The 26367-nt window shown below is 35.3% G+C and overlaps 1 protein-coding gene across 2 annotated transcripts in view; it reads right to left on the bottom strand.

Moving 5' to 3' along the window:
• The window catches only part of CDH12 (cadherin 12), a 405814-nt gene that overhangs the window by 21996 nt on the left and 357451 nt on the right, over positions 1–26367 (bottom strand). For both annotated transcript variants that reach the window (XM_060009645.1, XM_060009644.1), the window contains 2 exons: positions 23583–23836; positions 5261–5397 (listed from right to left, as the gene is read on the bottom strand). In XM_060009645.1, the coding sequence (XP_059865628.1) occupies positions 5261–5397; positions 23583–23836 (391 nt within the window). The remainder of the gene's footprint in view (positions 1–5260; positions 5398–23582; positions 23837–26367) is intronic.

The following is a 26367-nucleotide window of genomic DNA, read 5'->3' as shown; positions in this document are numbered from 1 at the left end:
CCAACGAGCTTAAATGTAGGTGGATAGATAGATAGATAGATAGATAGATAGATGCCAAGGCTAACAATAATTTCAGCTTAATTATATGTACAATGCAAATGTACATAAAAATTTTTACTATAGTTTACTTTAATTATCTATGTATGTAAAAATCACCTTGACTAATTTTACTATTAACTTATTTAAAAATGAAGCCTAAGGAGGTGAATATGTGTCCCTGTGAAATTGTGTTTTGGAGTGTGAGTCCTGGGCTCCTGTCTTAGCTTGGTCATCATTTGCTGTGTGACACATGGAAATAAATCTTAGCCTCTATTTCTTCACTCTTACAATGTGGACAGTAATAAATTGAGTGAATGTATATAAAGCTACTATAATAGTTTGGTTTACTAATTTATAATATTATCACTTACAATTATTATAGAAACATTAGGTCCTTTCTTCTCATTTGGTCTGAGAACACCATTTCATGGCTAACTATTTGGCACACAGGCAGAAGAAACCCTTTAAAAAATTCTACCAAAAAACCTATTTATTTTTGTTTAAATCCTTCATTACTTAATGACCACAGTTTGGTCAATATAAACCTTTTGCAACTTTCCCTTGGAGGCTATATGAGAGTGCACTTAAGTCTGAAGTCCCTGGAATTCAGCATAATTTGCATAGTTATAAGTAACTAGAATAATTTTGGGGGTCAGTTTCTATTCCTAAACTGTCCTTAAGAACAGACTTCAGTCTTAGTTTTAACCCACAACCATTAACACTGTTCATGTAAATAATGTTCTATACAATTTATAAAAAATTAGATGAAGTTATGTTGAGCCTAAATTATAGACAATAATCTCAGTTTGATTTTCTGTATATATGAAGATGATACTACATACATTATGTTGAAGTAAAAAGAAGCTAAAGCAAAGTAGCTCTAATGCTACATAACCTTAAAAGTTACTCAACAATTTAATCCTAACTCATAATGGTATACTTACACATAACATTTTCCCCAAATATAGCATGCAGTAAGTCTACCACTGATTTTTGAACTCTTTCACAATAGAAACAATCTATTGTCATCTGGATAATTAAAATGACCAAGAAAAGAAGAATTGTCTTTGGTATCATCCATTTATTTTATAATTATATAAAAGTTCTAAGGCTTTAATGTAGTTATCTTTGTCTAATGATATGTGTTATAATAACACCAAAACAAAAAAGAAATTAGAAACATTTGCCTATTGGAAGTTTCTGATAATTTGAATGAAGTGATTTTGGGGGGCTTGCGTTTTTTTAATTCTCAAGACTAGTATAAAAACAGCAAAGCAATAATGCATAAAAGAATTATTAGTAGTCTAATAAAACTATTTGGACCTTGGACTATAGCAACACTGATTAATGACTGCTTTTTAATTAATTGGAAGTTGTTCAATCATTGTACCATTTCATTTCACCTGAGAGTTTTTATAGAAGGGTCAGGGCCAAAACATTTGCTAGTTCAATCTGCAGTAAGGTACACTTAAACAATTATGTTCCACTTGGCAGGGCAAGTGTGGGCTATTTATTTCTCAGTCATTCACCATAATGAGAGTTTCCTGCTGAGGCTGGTTAATTTGATCATTGAAAGCAGCCTTATGCATTAAAATATAAATAAAGTTTACTTTCAAACTCTGTGAACTGAAACAAAACAAGACCCACAATAATCCACTCTTATTGCAGAATCTTTAATTACCATGTGATATATACTTAGCCTCTTTCTTTTTCATGGAGGTGTATAGTGTTCATCCTACCAGACTTCCTTGAGGGTTCTAAATTCCACACAGTAGTCTTTGAATAGACAGTGGAATAGACGAGGGGTAGATATCTTAGAAATATTAGCTTGGCAGCCCTTTTACATTGTGTGTATGTATGGATTATGAGTCTAAGTCTCAGTTCTGCATGTGTCCAAGTGAGAGCCAACATAACTTACGAGAATCCACACAACGGGGTTTCCTAATTTGGATTTAGGTAAAAACTACATCCAGCAGGTCAGAGAGGAGCCAGCATGTGCCCTCATTATATTAATAATTAACAAAATACAGTTTTCTAAGTTTGAAGAATCTAAGCTTTTAAGGAACAATGACACTTGCTTGCACTGTATGAATGCATACTCCTCTGCCATTTTCCAAATGTTTGAAGCTCAGGCTCTGACTGCAGGTAGCAGACCTGCTATGATGGGTGCCCTCACACCATGGTGATGGTTTTGGTAGCTATAGTAGCTGCTGGGGAGAAAGAGACCTTTTAGAGTTACAGTACAGAGTGAATAACTAGCTGCAGACTTTCATCTTGAGTTAAGATACTGGACCTAATACTCCTCCTTCTAAAAATATGCATGCTTTGCATGTGCATTAATAGAAAGGGTAGGTCGCACAAGATAGTTTTCTAATGAAAAATATTCTATTATGGACAATACATTTTTGATAAATAGAAATTTTTTGAATAGTCTACCTCTGGTCAGTTATCACTTACTATATCCAAGTGAATTGAGAGTGACTATAATATAGTCGATAGAGGTCTTATAACCCATAACTTAGACATCTCATTTTTACTCTATTTGTCAAAGATCTTAGAATACTAAAGTTTATTTTCTAACTATATTATAGTTAAGCTTTCCTCAGTGTTATGGATGAAGGAAATAATTCAGAGTTAAAGAATGATGAATAACATATGTAACTGTGATATGGGAGAGAAGAAAGATGCCTAGCATGAAAGGAAACTTCAGGAAAACAAGTTAAAGAGAACTGGGGGACTGGCATTTGGTTCTGCTCTCCTGATAGAATGTCTTCTCAGGCAGCTGACTGGATGATCAGCTCTCAGAACCTAACAGAGCAAGAAGGACAGATTTGAAAGGAGACAGCATGACAGAGAAAGCATATGGTAGAGGAGCAAGCTGTAATGTACCTGTTCAGCATGACCAGGGTATATGAATTTCCTCAGGGTCTAGTGGACAAAACAGAAAGCTGGAGTTGAGAACTCATGCTATTAATTCATCCAAGAAAGCCGTCTGCTACACACGGGGACCTGGAATTAAGAAGCTGTAAGTTCTACCACTGGGTGCCCATATCAAGTTCATGGGCAAATGGGATGCTCAGAGACCCCAATACCAAATAACTCAAAAATCACATGAAGAGAGTATGTGGGCAGTCCATTTAGCCAGTCAATTTTAATCTTAGAAGCAGTGGCAACCAGGGGAGCACTCTCTGGGGGGCAGATCAGAGAGATTTATGTGATTTATGTGATTTATGTTGCAGCAACATGGATGGATCTAGAGATTATCAAATTAAGTAAACGAAGTCAGAGAGAGAAAGACAAATATGAGATATCGCTTATATGTGGGATCTAAAAAAATTATACAAATGAACTTATTTCCAAGACAGAAATAGACTCACAGACATAGAAAACAAACTTATGGTTACCAAAGGGGAAAGAGGGTGAAGGGATAAATTAGGAGTTTAGGATTAAAATATACACGCTACTATATATAAAATAGATAACCAACAAGGACCTACTGTATAGCACAGGGAATTATACTCAACATCTTGTAATAACCTACAATGGAAGAGAATGTAAAAAAAGAATATATATATATATATATATATTTATACATATACATGTATAATTGAATCATTTTGCTGTACATCTTAAATGATCACAACATTGCAAATCAACTATATTTCAAAAAAAAATCTTTAAAAGAGAGATTTATGCATTTTACTTCTCTCTCTCTCCTTTCTACTCCAGCTGGAGAATCTTTACCTCCATTACCAAGGAATCAAAGTTCCAACTTATGGTGTCATTGAGTTCTTCAGTTATCTATTGTTGTACAACAACACATGACCACAAAAATATAGTTGCTTGAGATAATTACAATTTTAGTATTTCTCCCAATTTGGTGCATCAGAATCTGGGCAAGATTTGGCTGAGTATATATTCCATTTCACATGGTAATGATGGAGGCTACATTGTGGTATTCAGCTAGCAAGCAGCCTGGCTAGAGGTTGCAAGATGGTTTTACTTACATATCCAGCGCTCTGGCAGGTATGGTTAGAAGGCTGAGCTGAGCTGGGATTGTCAACCTGACCACAACATGTGACATGGCAGCCTCAGAGCAGTAGTCTTCTAACATAACAGAAAAGTAGTCCAACAAACAAGACAGAAGCTGCATGTTCTTTTATGCTAAATTTACCTTTAATAATCAGAATAATATAGAAGTAACGAAATCAGCTAAAGGCATCATTAAGGCCCGGGAATAGGTGTCTGATTATGCATGTTTGGAAGCAGTTTTTGAAGATTAACAAAATTGTTTCCCGTTTACACCCACTGAGTTGAGACGGACCAAAAACCCCTTAACAGAAATGTTCACAGTTAGCTTCTCCCTGCACTGAAAGGTGACATTAGCTGTCAGAGTACTTGTACCAGAGGCACGAAAGAGAATAGGAGGAAAACAAAATGAAAGATACTCAGAAGGGATTTCCTCAAATCTTTCAAGAGAACCTAAGCAGAAGGACTGGTATGATGCACTTCTGTTACAGACAACTATGTTGATAGCCAAGGTCTCCACTCCCACCCTCATCTGTTACCTTTGGAAGTTGTGATAATATCCTGAATTGTCCAGCCAAAGACATAAGACCTATAATCACTCTCAGTCTAAAGGATCACTTCTGGACCAAGCAGAAACCAACACAAGGAGTAATTCCTAACAATCCTATAGATTCTGAGTGAAGAATTGCACTTGAAGAATTGTACTTAAAACTCTTGTATATTTCACAATGATGTTCGTAACAAAATACATTTTAATGAAAGGAGAGAGAGAGAAGAGGGGTGAATTTAAAAATTCTCTCTTCAATTTCAGAAAATATTTCAGAAAAGATGATTTCATGTGATGGTTATTTCCTCCTGCCTGGTCTGTGAAGCTCTCAATAATATATACAGGGATGAAGACGTGGAAAGACGGAACTCCGGTGGATTTTTGAGGTTACAGGTGGAAAAGGATGAGATCTCACCATGAAATGCACTGCTAGATATTCATCCAGTCCTGCAAACAGGGCTCACTGGCAGCTGTCACAATTTTTCTGAACTTATGCTATGAGGAAAAGGAGCCGGTTTCTGAGTTTCCCCAAGAGACCACTTGGCTGTCAGTCCGAAAATGAAAACGCCTCAGCAGGGATTCATTTAAGAGTGTGAAATCCAAAGAACTGCAGTATAACATTGATTCCGTCCATGCCATACTTACTAACTTTACTCGCAATTATGGAGAAATTATACTGCGCGGTGCTTTCTCTGTCTAGTAATTCACTAGTAGAGATGGTTCCTTCAGTTGCATCTATTGTAAAGTAGCTGTCCCCATCACTCTTCCAATCTATGAAGTACCTGTATATAAAAAAGAGTAGATGCAAATGTGCAATGATTACACATTAATCATGATGGCAGTCAGGCTAACTTGACACAGTTCCTTATTTTTCTTCCTGCAGCTATTACCTACCTTGCAATAAAGAAGAGTATAAATGACAGCTTCTTTATCACAAAGTCAGTATGCTCAAGGGGAAACTGGAAATAATGAAAGATTTAGTACTCCTGCTGTTCGTATTATTTTAGGGCCTTGACACCTTGAAAGCTCAGCAGAGACTAAAATTCTAAAGCTGACCATTGATTTCCTTAACCTGCTGAATATTAAAACTTTTTCAAGCAGTAAAATATTCCTTAATGGTGACTGTGGGCAGAGCTGGGGGTGGGAGAGGCATCTGGAAATAGCTACAAAGAACTGAGGTCAGAACACAGGTAGAGTCTTCGCTTCCATGGACAGAAAAAAAAAAAAAAAACATGTTAGGGAAACTAAGGGGAAAATTTTTAACTGACAATGGGATAATTGTACAGAAATATTTCCCTCAAACACATATAAAAGGGTCATGGTTGTTTTATTACTCTAAATATCAGGACAACTTTCTTAAAAAAAAAACCCAAAAAACAGTAACCTTGGCTAATAATGTCTCTTTATCTTCTGTATTAGCCAACCTTCTTGATAGTAACAGATGTTACCTTCTTTATGTGAAGCGGCTGGACTATGAAATGCAAGAAAGTGAATAAAAGACATATTGCATTTGTATAAACCTTTATGTAACAGTGGATATATAGAGTGATATATGTAAAATTATTTTCAAACATATTTTCAATCATCATATTAATGGACATTTTGAAATCTTTCCACGTGCCAGGTATTGTTCTATATATTTATATATGTTAACAAATTCCCAGAACGACCCTAAAAAATGAGTATTACTAATCTCCCCATTTTACATATGAGTAAAAAAACATATGCTGAAGTTCACAAAGTTAGAAAGTTTTAGAGCTGATATTTGAACGAGGTCATCAATGTTTTCCATATAATTATTATAAGATAGTCTTACCAATTTTAAATGGATCATTTTTAAGTGGAAAAGGGCTCTGCTAATCAAAAGACTGAATGCACAATATGTTTATCACCATTTTTCTGGCCGGGGAATCAAGGTGAAGTCCTTACAAACAGTGGCTGAAACAGATGACATCATAGTAGTCAGCACATCTAAATCCCCAGGCAGTCACAAAAAGTTAGTTAAGATATGTGTTTCAAAATTGCAAGTTATAATTTTGACAAACTGGTTACCTAAAACTGGGGCAGTTTGCATATCATTTTGGCGCTAGATCAAAACTAGTTTGCTTTATAGGTGACATTTATAACTTGTCAATATTTGTTAGTAACTGATAAGATCAGAGTATGAACCAAGGTTTTCATCTGCCTTTGATATTTCTGTTGTTGATTTATGATAATGCATGCCTTATGAGTTCAATGTAACATGCTATCTCATAGAAATGCTCTCAAAAATTATAAATGAACTTAAGGTACATTTAAAACTCAAGGAGTACCAGATACAAGGAGCTTAATTCTCTCTATTGCCTGATGTCCTTTTCTGAACAAAAAAGCATCTTCTCACAATACCCCTTTTCAACACCATTATTCAACTTGAGCACATGCCTAATTTAAGAAGCAAATTGTTACTGAACCTCCTTCGTGACTATAGCATTTCTAAAGAATTGTTGGTGTAGACTAACGATGGTTGGTGTTTAATTGTAGAATTCACTAAATATTTGTGGAGTGCCCACTGTGCACTGGACATTGTACTAGGGTTGAAACACATAAAAAGTGGTAAAGTAAGATGCCCACTAATAAAGAGTCTAGTTGGGGAAACACATATAAACAGATGATTTTTATGCCTGGTAGAAAGAAAGAAAAGACACTACAGGAGTGCAAAGAAAAGATGCCTGGTTCAACATGTATTGATTCAGGCAAACCTTCCTGCACACGGTGTGTGGCTGACATTAGAAGGCTATAAAGGAATTATTCACGAGAAGAGAGAGGCAGACAAAGTGAGGAGAGGAGGAAAGGTATTTCAGGAAGCTGCAACAGCAGTAGCAAAACCATAGAGTTTGTGTGGGAAAATATAAGCTGTTGGGAAATACGGGAAAATATCTGAAAGGCACAATAACATGAAAAAAGATAAGTGATTTAGGTCAAGGAGGGTCTCGTAAATTCTATTAAGGAAGTGGGACATGATCTTGTGAGTAATGAACACTTCGAAACGTATAATTAGGGTATGGGTTAAGAGTTCATCACTTTTAGGGCACAGGGTGGATGTATTTGAAGGGGACAAGGCTGTTAGCATTTCCTGTAGACCAGAATCTTGCCAAGAGACAAAGATAAGAGGCTGGAAAGATATTTGATTCAATGGGTTGTGAGTAGTTGAAATAACTAGGGCTATGCAGGCTGAAGGAAAGAAGACATAAAACATGCTAGCCGCCTTTAATTTGATCAGGACACTCATGTGAAGGAGGTGTTAGATTTACTTGTTATGTTTCAGTGGGATACAGATAGGACAGGAAAATGGAATCTATAGAAATTAAGATTTTGGATAAGTATATCAAAGACTTTTGCGGTACGCGGGCCTCTCACTGTTGTGGCCTCTCCCGTTGCGGAGCACAGGCTCCGGACGCGCAGGCTCAACGGCCATCGCTCACGGGCCCAGCCGCTCCGCGGCATGTGGGATCTTCCCGGACCGGGGCACGAACCCGCGTCCCCTGCATCGGCAGGCGGACTCCCAACCACTGCGCCACCAGGGAAGCCCCTATCAAAGACTTTTTGATGTCAGAGTTGCACAGGGTCATAACGGGTTTCCTCAGAAAACCATAAAGCTCCAGGACTACTCAAATATTGACGTCGAAATAGTTGGTGCAGATGTGGTGGAACAAATTTGAGCGTGATTGGAGAGTCTGAATGTACCTTGCAATGCTGAGATTCTGTAACTATTTTCCATATAGAATGAAATCTATTTCTCTTACTTTGCATGGAACATACTTTCTAATTATTGTTTCCTATTAGCACTCTGTTCTAACCTTAACAAATATATCCTACTCTGAGCTCTGCAATAAAGCCTCACTTTTCAAATATATGCTTACTTTTTTCCTAAGCCTTATTTTTAATAATAGCTTCATTCACATACTATACAATTTCCCAATTTAAAATGAACAATTCAGTCATTTTCATATATTCAAGTTGTGCAGTAGGTGGTAGGTTTTAAAACATTTTAAACTTATTAGTTCAAAACTTTTTCATTTAATTCATTAATTGGGATAAGCTCCAATTTTCCAGAAATTTCACTTCTATAGGATAAAAATTGTGATGGTGCAAGGTTTCTGATTTCTCCTCTGCTACTTTCTTTTTCATTAAGTGTATATTTTCTAGTGGAATGTTAATTCTTTTAATAATGTTACACAATATTTTTGAGTTATTTTCTTATTATCTGCTCTAGATGTTACCATATGCAGCTTAACTTAGATTCAAATTTATATTAACTTAATTCTAATAAAATATAGAAATGTTACTCCTAGGTAGCCATGTGCTATTATATATCTATAGATGTATGTAATATATATATTGTTATCTATAGTACACTGATACAGTAAAAAATACAATAAAACATTGTTACTTAGTACTTTTATTATTTTATGTCTCTTAAAACTGAAAAAAATAAAGGAAAATATTTTGGGAAGAGCTAAAGTTCTCCAATCCTACGGGCTCTCTTACCCTGGGAAATTCTCTGCATCACTGCTGCCGGCAGTGGATGGAGGAATGATGGTCTTCTCATTTTGACTCTATGGGAGTGCAAAAAGCAACACGAGGCCCTATATTATCAGACTGCCTGCCGTAGGGCCTCTGCCCTGTGAGTGAAGTGGAGTGAGTGGAGGAAACAAACTGCCAATCTCAACCACACTCACCAGGAATTTCGCTTCTGGAAACTCAGAGTTGGAGAAGATGAGAAACGCTGGCATCCTGCCCCTCCTGGTAAGATACTGTATCCCATGATTGAGAGCTGAGGAGAGAGGAGCCATGTTTTCTCAGCCATTCCATGCAGAGTCCAGAGAGAAATCTCTATCAGGCTGAGCTGGGAGATGGGAGTGGAAGGGAAGAAACAGGTCTGGGGTCAAGTGCCACAGTCTCTTGATGTTCTTATCGTGTTTTAATAGATCTTCTTGAATAAATGTTTCTTCATTTGCTATATGCTCTTAGGAAATTTTCCAGAGACCATATATGATTGTAATTTTTAAAAAATAATTTTCACCATTTATGCTGTTTAACTGGGAGCATGTCTGCAGAGCTCCTCATGCTGCCATTCCTTAAGTAGAAACTCCACCAGTTTTTGGAATTCCTTTCTTCTTTTCTCATTTACTCCAATTAAACTGCATGATATTATTTAAAGCTCTTCTGCACGTATTTGCATTGTTGCAAATCTCTGCAATGAATAGGTCCTTTTCTGATGCTCATAGCACTCAATTGTTTTGCAGATTTTGGCAAACATAAGACAGATTATGTACATTTTGTGCCTGTGATTGTCTTTCTTACTCAAGGCCCTTTAAATTACTTGAGGTTACTCTATTCATCTATGTGTTGCCAAGGACCTGGGACGTTATTTGCACGTTATAGTATCTGGAACTTAAACACTACATTGAATCAATGCACAGATCCTATTCTTACTACCTATATAATAGTTAAATATTTCTACTTCAACCCTATTTAGGGTTTTAGGAATGTCTTATTTAGGACAACAAAACCTTTCTGGTTTGCAGAGGACTTTCTCAGTACTAGTGCTGAATATCCTGAGATCCAAAAAACTCCTTGGTCCCAGTAAAAACTGTGACAATAGATCACCTTACTTCTAGTTAATTCTTACAGCATATTTTACAGTTTAGAAAGCTGAGTCAAACAGAATCTATGCACAATGAATCATTACACACCCACAGTTCATTTTAAATTTAGGTCTATCTGGTAATGTGTTTAAAAATTCAAGAACTTACTTATTGCATACATAAAATAATGTGCCTATCTCTGTTTTATCTTTCTATCTATCAACCAAAATCCAATATCTTAGAAGGTGAGTAAGCAAATTTCATTTATTTAGTCATTTCAGTCTAACACTGACATAGAGTTTGCATTCCATAAATCAACCACCCCTGAGAGGCAAAGAAATAGATATAGAATTAAGAACATGAACTTTCTGGAGAAAGAACTAGGGTGATATACCGGTTCCTTCACTTACCTTGTGCAGTTAGGTTAGGAATCTCGCTCCCTAATGTCTGTTCTCCTTGTCTTCTGTAAAATTTGGGAAAATAATACCTACCTAGCAATATAAAAGTAAGTGTGGTATAGACAAAATGAGATAAGATATATGTACCTAGGTATGGAATCATTCATGTGGGGTGTGTACATGTATGTATGTGTGTGTATATATCCTTTCCTCCCTCTCTCTTTCCACATTATTGATTATTTTGTATTATTTTTCAATTAAAAAAAAACTCTTCCTATCACACAAATGTGTGCTTTGTTCTAGAACAAAGTTGTGACATATGTAGCCTTCAAATTTAAAACACCTGAACTACGAAGCCCCCCAACCCCAAACACCTGAAGTACAAACCATGGGCACAATAGCCAGGCCTTATTTCTTACAATGCTGCTTTGGTTCTCATTCACTATTTTCTGGCGTCTAGTTTTTATCTCCATCACCTTGTGATGTTTGATACCCCTTCCTCTGGATGTTATCCTCTTGGAAAGCTTACTGCCTTCTTAGCTGAACATTTTCTACTCAGTAAAAACGTCTTCAGCATCTTCCCATAGCCGGTTAGGTTTTTAACACTAGGTCCTGGCATTTTCCTAAGGTCCTACCTTTGTGTAACTGGCTGATCCCTGTGCCTGACTGAATGATAAACATTAGACAATAGCCATATTCTACTGTGGTATTTTGCCCACTGTAGCAATTAGGAGACATAGATAGGATGTGGCCATCAATGAACTGACAATGAAAACACTCCTACATTTCCTGGATATTTTCAGAGAAGACATGACCCGGTTATAAAGTGTCTAGATCAGTTTCAGGAGAATCACCGTCCCAGAGTTAGCCATCACTGGTTTACTTTGGGTTTGCTACAGTCCACATTCAATCTAAGGGTAGACTGATATCTTAATTGCAACTAATCACATAACCAAGCACAACCCTATGAGGATTTCCCAAGATAGACTCCCACCCATGTCCTCCAGCTGCCTTTTGTCTGTAGAAACACTTTACTCAAAGAATAAATTTAATTAGAGAAGTGAGAAAATACAGAAAGAAAGGAAAACAGTCAAGCAAGACAAAATAATGATAATACTTTGGCCATTAAACAAAGTCAAGGATCTTCTGAGCCATGTCCTTTAAGCTGTTTTGCAGATACTGAAACCCCCAGCAGGTAGAAGAAAGGAACTGCATGCTGCCCACAAGCACGGAGACCCCAGACTGGTTGGAACCAGAGGGTTGATGATGCTGACTCGCAATTACCTCACTACCAACCAATCAGAAAAACGTCCAAGAGCTAATCACACACCCTGCAACCCCATTCCCTCACCCTGTCTTTAAAAACCTTTCCCTGAAAGCCTTCCGGGAGTTTGGGTCTTTTAAGCACTCGTTGCCCTGTACTCCTTGCTTGGCTCCCTGCAATAAAGCTATTCTTTTCTATTTCACCCAGAAATCTGTCTTGGAGATTCAATTTGGTGCTGGTGTGCAGAGGCCGGGTTTCAGCAAAAACCACAATATAATATAAACTGTCTAATTTGGCCCAACTCCCCAGTTTAAATGAGTATAACTTTTAGGTACATACTGTGTTTGAGTCATGTTATACTTACTTGGTGAGTAGATGAAATTCAAATTAAAAAAAGATGCTTAGGATAGATATATGATACAAATCTATAGTTCATAAAAAGTATGCACAGTGACTGTTGATAAGAAACTTGTTTTAACAATTCAATGGAAATCAAAAATTAATGCATTAACTTAATCTTGTGCAGACCACTCGACAGAGAACAATTTTATTATTTTTCTGAAAATGAGTTTTCAGAAATGCCTTAAAGTTTTGTTCTCTTCATTAGGTAAACACTCCCCTTAAAATTGTTTCTTTTAATTTGCCTAATAGCTTTCTCACAGTTAATGGAAAAGCTAACTTTGACCCTATCCCAATTCTCAAACACATTTTGTAAAATAGTACTTGATGATACAGAGTACTTTAAAAATATTACAAAAAAATAAAAAATAAAAAAATAAAAGTATTACATCTCATTTTTTAAGCAATAATAATGTTAAGAGTAATGACTCAGGTCAAGGTAGGCGATATTTTGTCCAGGCACTAATAATAGATCAAAATCTCTTTACTCTTCACTCTTTGCTAGTGTTTGTTTTTTAATTTTTTTTTTGGTCTGGTGGCAGATAACTAAATGAAAGTAAATTCAGTTCAATTTATTTCTATAAACACTTTACTAAGAATTTAAGCCACATACAACACTTAGATTGTAATTGCTTCATCAACATCGCAATTAAATTGTTTTCTGAGGAATCCTAATATGTTTCTCTCAAACTTCCTTAAATAGTAGTTGCTAATTTCCTACTAGTTCCTTTTAGTTTTGTTTTTTCCTAACCCTCCTCCTCATTCTTATTTTCCTCATCACAGATTACATCTTAGTTTAGATAGCTCTGTCGTTTGGTTTAAATGTTTGATGAGAAGTTAAACACTAGATCAAATTATTAAATTAATAAAGGCAGAATTATTCTGTCCTTAAATTCTATTTGGAAGTATGTGATACGAATAAAATAGCTCTCTAAAGAAAAAGAAATACACTATATTCTACATATTATTAAAATCATAATTGCTATACTTTTCCTCAAAGTTGCTTATGCTTTCCTCATTCTGAGAGTCTTTTTTTAGTTATTTTTTAATAGTCATATGTGGTCTGCTGACTGTGTATGATCTTACGTTTCTAGATGTTAACCCTCGTCTGCTCCGAAAGCTTTACACCTGGCCTTTGGTTTATTTTTCAGAGACCTCAAAGCAGCTTCCTCTAATGGAAAGAAAATAAAGTTTAGGTAAATATTGATTAAATATGGGCTCTGCACAGGGAGATCAGCTCGGTGCTTTGTGAACACCTAGAGGGGTGGGATAGGGAGGGTGGGAGGGAGGGAGATGCAAGAGGGAAGAGATATGGGGACATATGTATATGTATAACTGATTCATTTTGTTATAAAGCAGAAAATGACACACCATTGTAAAGCAATTATATTCTAATAACGATGTTAAATATATATATATATATATACACATATATATATATATATATAAAATGGGCTCTGCACTTAAGAGCTTAGATAGCAAGCATGTCATGGCAGTTTTCTCATTATTAAAAATATGGACAATAATACCTGGGTAAATAAGTAAAGAATGTGATTATGCCTTTGCTCAAGGTCTTCCCATGAAGCCTTGCCAAATTCTTGTAGGAAGCATTTATTGCCTCCTTATTACAAACTTCTATATTCTTACTTCTTTCATCTTATTTATTTATTTCAATTTGTATTAACAGTCTTTCTCAAATAAGAAGAGCAAAATAATTGTATTTTGCTTTCATGATTATACAGAAAGTTTCTTTAGAGTAGGATTGAATTTATTGTTCTATCCATAATATCTTGTACTTGCCTGTATGCATTTAATTATTTTATAAGGACATCTAACTTTTCCTCTTAATAATGACCTGATCACACTCACACATGGAAATATTTGTTTTATATATTTTGAGTATTTAGACATATTTATTCTGAAGTCTTTTTATATAGCTTTATCACAACTGTTCCCTTGAACTGAATCAAATGCCTGTCGTTCCTAATCAAGTTGGATTTATTTACTGTCACTGGAGGCCGCGGCCAAATGTCTCTGAAGAAAGATGTCATTTTAACTAGAGTCATTTACCATTTGATACCCAAATATGGACACCATATTTGAAAGAAAACTTTTATTTACTGTTTTGTTTTGGTTTTTCTTTTTCTGGTAACTGATTTTTCATTTTCTCCTGTGATTATCTACTCTTTAGCTCATTTTTCTCTGAAAATTACTCACATTCTCTTATTAAATAATATGGGGCAGCTTATAAACTGGATCCTGATTCTTACAATATTTTCCATGGAGAAGGATTTATATCTATTTATTACATATTTAAAGTAACTAATCTTTAAAAAATCAAAATAATTTTAAAATTTCAAACAACTGTGAGAAAAGGGCTATTCTCTAAGAGCATGTATATAAATTATAGAGAGAAGGGAAACAGCTATGAAATTTGCACTTACATAGAGCACTCAGCACTTTGAGAGAAAGCAAAGAAACTTAACCTCTAGCAGGTAAAATGTAAACCCAAAACATTTAAGTCAGTAATAAAGATCACAGACTTGGACATTCCTTCATTCTTAGGAGCTATGTGAAGCATAACAAGATAGCCTCAAAAACTGTTCACCATCCTAATATCTGGACACGCAGCCACTGTATCATTAGAATACTATAAAATATCTTAAAATAAAAGCAAATTCATCATTGGCTACCAAGATCCAATCCTCATAAAAATTAGAGCTGTAGATCTGTATCACAAATCCACTGGATTTTGTCAATAAATTCTTAGTTATGTCTAAATCTTATAAGGACTTTGTAGTTGTCTAGAAAAATGAAAGGTAATAGGTAATAAGATTTTTTTCCATATGTACAAAAAATGTCAACAAAAGAATGGTACATTTTGTTTCTATATTTCCAGCCTGAACAATGTCAATTTTCTCATAGTTGAATTAAACATTTTTCAGATTTAAAGTTATTGTAAGGTTTAAACCACGGAAACCTATGTAAGTGTATAGAATTCTTGCAGGTATATAATAAGGCCCATAGTTACCATATCTTAAAGAATCAAATATTGTACATTTTTTACTGACTTGTTTTGAATTTCTATTTTGTTTTAGAAGCTACTAAAAACTATGAAATTTATTTGTATTTTCAACAATCCTAGAATTACAAAGCAACTCAAAAACCCAGATATATATTTAGATTAACCTTTAGCAGTAGAGCAATTAGTATTTTGACCTTTAGAATCTGGCTGCTTATGTTCAAATTATTTTTCCATCTTTACTGAAGACATGATTGGGTCTTCCTGGGCCTCAGTTGATACCACTGTAAAATAATAGCTGTGATGTTTAAAGAACTGTGACCAAAGGGCTCAGCCCAAAGACACATACAAATAAGTTATTACAATGTCACTATATGTTGTTAGTTAATTGCCACTGAAGCAAACAAGAGTAAACTTGTTCATCTTGGTACATGTTCCTTGCAATAGCTCCTCTTATGTTGATCATCAATGAATACATCATTCGAAGGGGAAAACAAAATAAGTTTATTCACAAAGGAATTTCTCATTCTTCACAATTAAGTTAAATTCTCCATCAACAACTTCTCAAATGAGTTACTCTTAAACATTCAGTTGGTATAAATGTACAGGGAATGCTCTTTTCTCCAGTGCAAACAAAATAAGCAGAGTATACTAGTAAAAGTACTTCCTTTCTTTAATATTGTTCAACTGCAAATACAATCTCATTGTAAGAAGGAGATTCTGATGGATGAATAATTTGATAAGCACCTGTAGGAAGCTTACATATCGTCAATTGTTTCACTGGAAGTGGCTTCTGCTGAGTTTCTGGGCAATGGTTAAGCAGGAAGATTAAGGAGAGATTACAGATATGCAAATCAAGTCATTGATATTAAACAGCTCAGAACTAGCATTAAAAAAAAATCTGAAAATGAGGTTTACCAAATCTCAACTTTTTTCTTTACCTTTGTGCCACAATTCTACTCCCTCCAATTAAAATAGTTTCTCATCCTCTATTTCATCTCCTTCATCTTAGACTTTTAAGAATGTATATTTTGGAGAAAAGTCCTTTACCAGATGTGTCTCTTGCAAATATTCACAATGTGAATGCTAACTGAAAGAGATAAGGTAAGCAGTACTCAAAAAGGATTAACAATTTTATCTTAATACATATATAACCTTATGGGTAAAATGTTTTTTCCCAATTGCTATCAGAACTTTCAGTATTTTTTTTAAGAGAACAAGCCGTAAGGGGATTCCCTGGTGGCACAGTGGTTGAGAGTCCGCCTGCCGATGCAGGGGACACAGGTTCGTGCCCTGGTCTGGGAGGATCCCACATGCCTCAGAGCGGCTGGGCCCGTGAGCCATGGTCACTGAGCCTGCGCGTCCGGAGCCTGTGCTCCGCAACGGGAGAGTCCACAACAGTGAGAGGCCCGCGTACCACAAAAAAAAAAAAAAAAAAAAAAAAGAGAACAAGCCATAAGAATAAATTATTTTGCTCTCTGTTAAATAATAGAAACTAAAATTTGAACGAGTAATTAGAGTTATACCAAACAAGTAACTGGACTCTACATAAGAAAGCATTTTTAAAGCTCACCTTACAAAAAACGTGTTCATCTCTTTGTCAGAAACTATCTTTCATGAATTACTTAATTAATTCTAAGTGGGGATAACCACTGGCATTTAACAACAGCTAGGATTAAATACCACTGAAAGAAATATTGTAAATTTTTAGATCATTTGAAAATGTATAGAGAACATAAGTAGATAAAAAATGCAAAGAATGTAAAATAAAAAGAATAGAGATATTGTGTACAAATGGTAGACATGGAAAGAAAAAGCAGATAGAAACTTATATTATAAAATATTTCAAAGAAACTACAGGAAAAAAATAAAACGGAGTGTGGAATTTAGACATTGCAGTAGTAGCTAAACATGATAACATGTGGGAAGTTTGCCCTATTTGACTTTTTCACAACTGTGCTACACTTAGTGTTTAGGACTCGAGAGAGAGAGAGAGAGAATTATTTTTTGAAGTTGAATTTTGTATAATGTCTACTTGCAAATGCACTGGTAGCATTTAGCTTCCATTAATTCTATTTATAGAAGCTAAGGAACCAAAAGGCCATTTTACCAACAAAAAAAAAAAAAAAAGAAAAAGAAAAGCATATCCCTGACTACATTGTGATAAAATAGCAGAAATTAAGACTTATAAAGATTATATCCAAACACCCTGGTCTACAGACCCTTACAAAATAAAAAGACCTATTATATTTATATATCTAGGTCTAGATCTAGATCTGCTTATAATCAATTAAAAATTATAAATGCACACATAAACATACATAAACATTCTACATTTCATTAACCAGTTGCTTTATATGTTAGGATAAATACATCAAGAAAATTTTAAAATTAAATTAATTTTGCATATAGTATTTTAAAGAACAAGGAAATATTCTTAACTCTCCAACACCCTTTCATTTTCTGGTTTTGAAGATGGTGGTTAAAAAAGTAAATATATATTTATGCAATAAGCTAAAAATGACAAATACCATGATAGAGTTATATAGTGTCTTTAGTGAATATGAAAGATGTGTAAAAGACAACACTGATAAGAAGAAAGAGAAGTGAGTTAGAATAGTAATGAGGATGCATGTGGTTTTGCCACCTAAAATGGCAGAAGTCTAGGATGAAGGCCATGAAATAGAGGGTAAGATGTTGTTTTAATTGGATGGAATTTAATTCTGTGAACAAAGGTAAAGAGAAAAGTGGAGTTTTGATGACCCTCATTTTCATATTTCTTAATTCTAGTCCTGAGTTTTATAATATTTCAGGTTTGCATATCTGTAATCTCTCCTTGTCATCCACAGGTAACCACTGTCCAGAAACTCAGCGCAAGTTAGACTCAGTGAGACAATTGAGTATGTATAAGCTTCATACATGCTCTTAACAAGTAATGCATCCATCATAATCTCGCTTTTACGATGAGATTGTATGTGTAGTTGAGAATATGAAAGAAAGGCAAACCTTTTGTTGCTTATTTGTATGCACTGGAAAAAAATATCATTCTTAAAACTGAGCAATATGAAAACAAACAACCCAATTAAAAATGGGTGGAAGACCTTAACAAACATCTTACCAAAGAGGATATATTGATACAAATGGCAAATAAGCACATGAAAAGATGCTCCACATCATATGTTATCCGGGAAATGCAAATTGAAACAACGATAAGGTACCACTACACACTTAATAGAAAGACCAAAATCCAGAACACCAGCAACACCAAATGCTGTCAAGGATGTGAAGCAACAGGTGCTCTCATTCATTGATGGTGGGAGTGCAAAATGACACAGCCACCTTGGAAGATAGTTTGGTGGTCTCTTACAAATCTCAACATACTCTTGCCATCTGATCCAGTAATTGCACTCCTTGGTATTGACACACAGGAGCTGACAATTTATGTCCAGGTTAAAAACCTGTAGATGGATATTTATGCAGCTTTATTAGTGATTCCTAGGACTTAAAGAACACTCAAGATGTTCAGTAGGTGAGTGGATAAATAAACTGTGGTACATGCTGACAACAGAATACATTTTAGCACTAAAAAGAAATGAGCTATCAAACTATGACAAGATATGGAGAAAGCTTTATGTAAATAGTAAGAGAAAGATGCCAATCTGAAAAGGCTACATGCTGTATGACTCCAACTATATGACATTGTGGAAACGCTAAACTATGGAGACAGTGAAAAGGTCAGGAATTGGTGTGGGGAGGGATAAACAGAGCTCAGAGGATTTTTAAGGAAGTGAAAATACTCTGTATGATATTACAATGATGGATACGTGTCATAATAAATATATTCACAGACTGTACAACACCAGGAGTGAATCCTAAAGTTAACTATACACTTTGAATGATTATGATGTGAATGTAGGTTCATCACTGCAATAAATGTATCCCTCCAATGGGGGATGCTGCTAAAGGGGGAGGCTATGTATGTGTGGTGGCAACAGGCATATGAGAAATCTCTGTATCTTCTCTCAATTTTGCTGTGAACCTAATCTTATCTAAAAAATATACAATCTATAAAAAATTTTAAAAATAAAACATTTTATACCGATACCTCATTTAATTCCTACAAAAATCTTGTTAAATAGGAGAAAACTAGAAAGCGAGCAAGTTTTCAAGTTTTTAATTTTTACCATTTCATTTAATTAATATTTAAAGTAAATTATATGTGTTGCTCTAGGATATCACTTGATAAGTGGGGCCTCTGTTTCTTCTCATTCTCTAAGCTTGTTTTGTATTTGAGCTTAGGTTTTTGTCCACAAAACAAGATTTCTGGTGTATTGGAAAGGGCCCTCAAATGAAAATCAGCTACTCTGATAGCCTCCTAATCCACGATGAAAAAATCAATTTCAAGTGATACAAAAATGTTTCCAAAAGTGCATTGACCAGATATGGAAAGTACAGACCAGATATGGAATATAAGATAATTTTAAGTGGGACTCATTTAGACATTTATGTTTTAACAACCAGTTATTAATTATTTTATGTATTACTTTTTACTTATGATAATTGATAATGGTTTTCTATTTATTAATCAATTTCACTACTTGATATTACGTGATGGGTTTTGGTTGGACATATCATCAAACAAAAGGAGGTAACTTGAAAAATAAACCATTCAATTGTTCTACTAACTACTATAATAATTTACACATGGACGTTTATATACATAAAATAGATTTTAGTTTATCAGTCTCTTATCCAACCCATCTTACATGGGTAGGTTTAGAATGGAATTGTCCATTTTCTCATTTTATACAGAAAAATACTTTGATTAATTTTATTTTGAAATTCATAGGATAACTACGATTTTTAAATGTTTGGAACAAAAGAAAAATAGCACATACTGAGCAGAATTATCCACTGAAATCTCTCTGTAACTTAAATCACTTATATCCAAAACAAATATTAATTTCCAATGTAACTGAATAGTCACCTGTTTTAAATTTCATTTCTTAAGAGACTGCCCCACCTCACTAATGGTAGGTACACTCATTATACTCCTATTGGACTCACTAGAAATCATTCCCATGAACTATATAATAAGAGTGTCAAAGGATATAGAATATTAGAGACAGGAAATCAGTTCATCTAAAGGCAAAGTCTAGAAACACAAAGGAAACAATAACTAGAAATTAAGCTCACAACAAGAGGGGACAGGATATGGTATATTTGGGGGCATTACACCTAACTGAACCTTTCTTCTAAGGTTTTGCAATCCCTGGTTAATGTCATTGCTTTCTGCCTCTTTGCTGTGCTCAGTGATGATGAAGTAATAATATTTATAAAATACCCAGTGGTGTGGAATAACCTAATCTTAAATTAATACCTTCCACAATAACCCTATGAAAAGGGTAATGCAGAGCAGTAAATGCAGTAAAGCAAAGGAAGACAAAACAAACAGAGCATACCTACACATGCCAAGTAACTTGTCATTTTGATGCTTATTTTTTATAACATATTTTTACTATCATTCTTAAGTGAGCGAACATGCTTTCAGACCAAGAAGAGATGATCCATACCCCACATTCCTCAACTGACATGATTCAAGTTTATTGCTTACTCCAAGAAAATGAAAGTAAGACAACTTTCATGTTGATTCAAAAGCTCCTCTGTCTTTTGACAACCCCTCACGGGGATCAATTAAATCCATCTCTGTCTGCAGCTTCAGTGAGTCAGGCTGCTGCCCATTAGAAAAAAAGACTGGGGATACTATTTCATTTCACATAAAGTAGCACTTGTCAGACACTAGTTTCTGTGACATCAAAAACAAACAAACAAACAGATAAAGAAAATAGGCTTGTACCTGGACAATTTCTCTAAAATGTAGCCTTCTTTTATTCTTCACACCAGGGTCTTGATCTAATCATTTTCTTATATTTAGAAGTTTGTAATTCTCACCTTACCTTTACTGGGTGGTATTTTTTACTTTTCAACTCTCCAATTTTTTGGTTTTAAAGTATTTCATTAAAATAATATTTTATTCATATCTCGACCTCATCTTGCTATTATCAGTATTCAAAATTGAACATATGGACTTCCTTGGTGGTTAAGAATCCACCTGCCAGTGCAGGGGGCACAGGTTTGAGCCCTGGTCCAAGAAGATCCCACATGCAGCAGAGCAACTAAGCCCGTGAGCCGCAACTACTGAGCCTGTGCTCTAGAATCTACGAGTCACAACTACTGAGCCCCCATGCCACAACTACTGAGCCTGCACTCTAGAGCCCGCAAGCCACAATTACTGCAGCCCGCATGCCTAGAGCCTGGGCTTCGCAACAAGAGAAGCCACTGCAATGAGAAGCCCGCACACCGCAACGAAGAGTAGCCCCTGCTCGCCACAACTAGGGAAAGTCCACGTGCAACAATGAAGACCCAATGCAGTCAAAAAAATAAAATAAAATAAAAATAAAGCAAAATAAAAAATAGTACATATAGTAAATTAAACAACTTAGCATTTTCCCTAAGATATTGTGTCCCACTATGTCCCACAATTCTCATCTATTGAACTGTAGAGAATTTCAATCCATGTTTATTTACCTTTTTATTACTTTTTTACAGCCTTCAATATTTCTTCCATTCTGTTTACATTCTTGAAATTACCTATGAATCCACTCAGCAGGCATTTTCTACTTTCACAATGACCAACAGCACACTCAGGGTATTCAGGAACAAGATTGATGAATGATGACAGATTAATGTATAACAACTACTAACGTAGCAGATTCTTGAGAATGGCCCTGTGAACACTGGTAATAAATAGACTTCTCTGGAGTTTAACTGACAGTGAATCATGCTGTAATATGAGCATGTAGAACAACTTGAACCCAATGAGGAAATGAGCCAGCATTCAACCTGACATGTAGGGGCACTCAATAATTGCTCTTTTTCTTCCCTTTCCCAAGACAAATGTGGTTTTTTAGTTCTTTCTTGATCACAGACATGCTTCAAGAAGGAAAGTGTTCAGGCGACTTTGGGGGATGGATTCAGACAAATACAAAGAGCAGAGCTTTCATGCTCTCAAGCCACATCCTGAAATTTTTCTCTGTGCTATGAATGTGTTGAGAACACCGCTGAAAGGATGCTTTTTTTTTTTTTAACCATTAATTACCCCATGGCTTAAAATCTTGTGAGATATATGTCTATGTATTTTTCCTATGTCGACAGAGTGGTGTTTTGCTTTAAAAGCCTACTTAAAGTGTTCTTTGGTTTGGATTTTGCATACTATAAGCTTCAACCCTTTAGAGTTAGAAGATTTAGAACAAATCACGTTTCTCTCTCTCTCTCCTTTTAGTTTGCACCTGCTAATTCCAGATCCCAGTCCTTCCCTCCCCTACACCCCCTCCCCATCGGCAACCGCAAAGTCTATGAGTCTGTTCCTGTTTTGTACGTATGTTAATTTCTTCCTCCCCCCCCACCCCGTTCTTGTAGGCACGTGGGCACCTGGAAGGGATTAAGCATACAGAGGAAGCAAAGTTGAATCAGAACAAGTCTCAAAATACGTCGTAGGATCGATTTATAAGGGAGGAAAAGGGAATCCCACCATGTTTCAGCAATGCAAGTGCCATTCATGGCGGGGGGGGGGGGGGGGGGTGTATTTTCTTACTCTTTCTTATTCCATCGATTACTTTGTTGACTCACTACCAAGCAGCCTTATGCCAGTAAGGAACTTCTTGAAAAGTCTGGGCTTTGAGCAACTCCACAATGCCTCCTACCTTAAGACTAACTCTAATTATGCTTCCATCAGCATATACAACTGCCACAGTGAAAAAATGAGCTGCAAATTTAAAACGGTAAAACAATCTTTTTCAAGCACTAACTTTGGGTAAGGGACAGAGATTTTAGAATAATTGAAAAATGTATTATATATCTATGATATTTCAGGCACTGTGAAAGTATCTTAATATCGTTATTCATGAGAATCATCCTTTTAGGCTTACTATTAAATCCCTTTTGTGGATAAAAAAATTGAGGTTGACCAGCATGAGTGACAAGCCTAACATCAGGTCAACTACTAAACCCTGTTGCAGGGATTGATATCAGATGTTTCTGTTTAAATCCTATGTTTTTTTCTTCTATTCTTATACTTACTATGTAAAGTGATTTTCAAGCATTGTATTCTCTAAATAATTCATGCAAGCCTGGTCAGAGTGTTGTTTTATTTTCTTTCTCTTTCTGACACAGAAAAGAAATCGTTTCTTTTTCTTACCTTACGGCACTGCTGCCGACATCGAGGTCTTGGGCAGTGACGGCGCCAATGATGGTCCCAACTGGAGTGTCTTCGTAAACCTCCATGGTGTAGAGGGGCTTGCTGAAAACCGGCGGTTCGCCCACATCCAGCACGCTGATCTTCACTGTGGCAGTGTCCTTAAAAGGGCCCGCAGAGTGAAACCGGTGGTCAAGGTGCAGGTTGGAGGCCTCTACTTTAAAAGTATAAGCCTTCTTTGTTTCAAAATCCAATGGCTGTAGCGGGGACAAATCAAAAGTGAGGAGATACATTCATATAGGATGTGGCAACGATGGTGGACAGAGTAATTTGCAAGTTAATATCAAATGGTCATTTTCCTTTAATAATTAGTGGGTAAGGGAAGTACAAGTTAAACATTTCAAGAGTCGACCAGTTGTAGAAGTGTCTGGGTAACTTGTACATGTCATCAGCTGCATACATTTAAATGACATGCACACATATGTACTACATAGGGCTTATTCCTTTCACGTGAGTGGTTACAACTGCAGGAGATCAAGTACCTATTAAGGATGCTCTTATCCAGTACTGACATCTGGTGGAATTAAGCAGTAATTAAAAGTACAACAAAATTGAAATGATACTTTTAGATTCCAGCTAAAAATTTGGTGTAGCAAACTATGTTTTTTTCTTGGACAAATTTTATTATTTTGACAATAATATCCTTTTCTATTGAATACTTTTAATGTCTAGGTATTTTTGCTGCCAAGGACTATATCCAGAGTTTTGGTCCTTTGTGTTGTCAGCATTACACATAGAATTAGTAGGCACGGTAATGCATGATCAGGATATATGACCAAGAATTAAGGCTTTGAACATATAGGATTAAAGAACAACATGAGACAAAATATTTGGTTGTAATTTGTCCTTGGAGTCACTGATCGTTGATTTTTCACTTTACACTGCTTATATTTACCTTTTTCTGAATATTAGTTTTATGTTCCCAATAACTGGAAATATTATATTACAGAAATATGTTGTTGCTGTAGTGCTTTATTAAAATGAAAACTTTAAGGTCACTGGCTGTGACTTCTAATCACGTATGACAAACTAAGACATGAAATTAACATTAACATAGTTAATTAACATAGTGATTTTCTGGGACCTTTAGAAGTTTCTGTTTTCTAAATTAATTCCCTCTGGTATGACTCCCATGATGTGCTAATTGCTGTGTCAACATATCTCTATTTTGCCTCAGTACACCTGAGGGAAATAAAGTGGGTATATTTCTCTCTTTTAAGGACAAGATTGCTGTTTTATGCTTTTCCAGTGAAGAAGGGAAAAGAAAAGAAAGAAAATCACTGTGAAATCCTTAAAAACTCACAAATCTATAAGTTTTTTATAGCAAACAGTAACACTTCTTGGACTTGACATTAAGTTTCTTTCACAGTAATTTTCACTCAGGAGGATCTATCTTTATCTTCCCTGTAATCGTTCCCCTTATTTTGTTTAATTCGTCCAATTTTTATTCATGTATTTCTTTGCCTTGGACTCAATGCTTTCTTTTAGTTTTTATATTTTTATTTATTCAGCTCATACCTGTTTACATAGAATACTGATTTTCTTCAATTTCTGTCTTCTTGCTAAGACTTTTCATTTGTCTTAAAGCAATATAAGTAAAGTTATTGACTAATACGTCATGGTTGATATTGGGACTGTTGATTAAACAGACAGAAACATAATATCTGGAAAAAGAGATGATAATGCTACTGTTTTGATCAGCCCACAGTTTGACTACAGTGTTTTGTTAAAGGATCAGGCTCAAGAAAAGCCAACCAATTGACAAAATAGGGTAACAAAATATTATTCAAACCAAAAATGCAAAACTGTTACCATTACTTGGAATGTTAATCCTGGAATGAAGAAGACAGAGACAAAAAAGGATAAACCTTTACAAATATTGAATATCAGTTAGGGTTATTCTATAAGTCTCTCAATGGGAAATTAACAATAAATTATTAAACATGGCAACTTTAAGCTAAAAGAAGAAGAAATCTCAAACGAAACCATTCAAAACTAAATTAATTTTAAAAAGTATTGATTGCCTACATGGTGGTAAGACCTGGGATACATTCCAGGAGGACAGAATGAGGCAAAGATAAATAAGGTTTGCCATCTTGTTTAATGACTGAGTTGTTTGAATAAGTAGTAAGTCCCCCATCATTTGATGTATTCAAGAGAAATCAGGTGCCATAAGAGATACTTGAGTGATGTATAATTTATAAGCTGTACAAGCTAGTTTAAGTTAAAGAACATATAGAAATATACTTCGTGTTTTGTAAACTCTAAATGCCATCTCGATGAATGTTAAACAATACAATTTTTTATCATAGTTACCCCTAACTTCTAGTGTAAGACGATTTTGATTTTATCATCTCAGGTCCTTTTGCCTAGAAGGCTATTTGAGCTGCCTTGACTGATACTTACCCCCTTCTTTGGCCCAGAATTAACTTCTCTTAAAATGTAGAAATTAGTACCAATTGTTCATCCTTTCCCTCTATACTTCTCCTAGACATCGGAATGCTTCTGATTGTCTGTAGGATTAGGCAAATTCTTTCTAGACAAGATCTCAATTTTATTTACCTAGTTAATTAACATGTCACTGCTCTCTGATGGACTTGACTTCCCACTTTGGAGTCCATTTCAAACCCAGGAATGAAGGGAGAATTCCAAAACCTTTTCTATATTTTGTTTTAGGAGATTAGACATAATCTATGCCTTTTAAGAACTCCTGACCTGTCACAGCAGA

The sequence above is a fragment of the Delphinus delphis genome, chromosome 3 (genome assembly GCF_949987515.2).
Source record: "Delphinus delphis chromosome 3, mDelDel1.2, whole genome shotgun sequence".
Classification (NCBI taxonomy): domain Eukaryota; kingdom Metazoa; phylum Chordata; class Mammalia; order Artiodactyla; family Delphinidae; genus Delphinus; species Delphinus delphis.
This window is presented reverse-complemented; position numbering and strand designations above follow the sequence as displayed.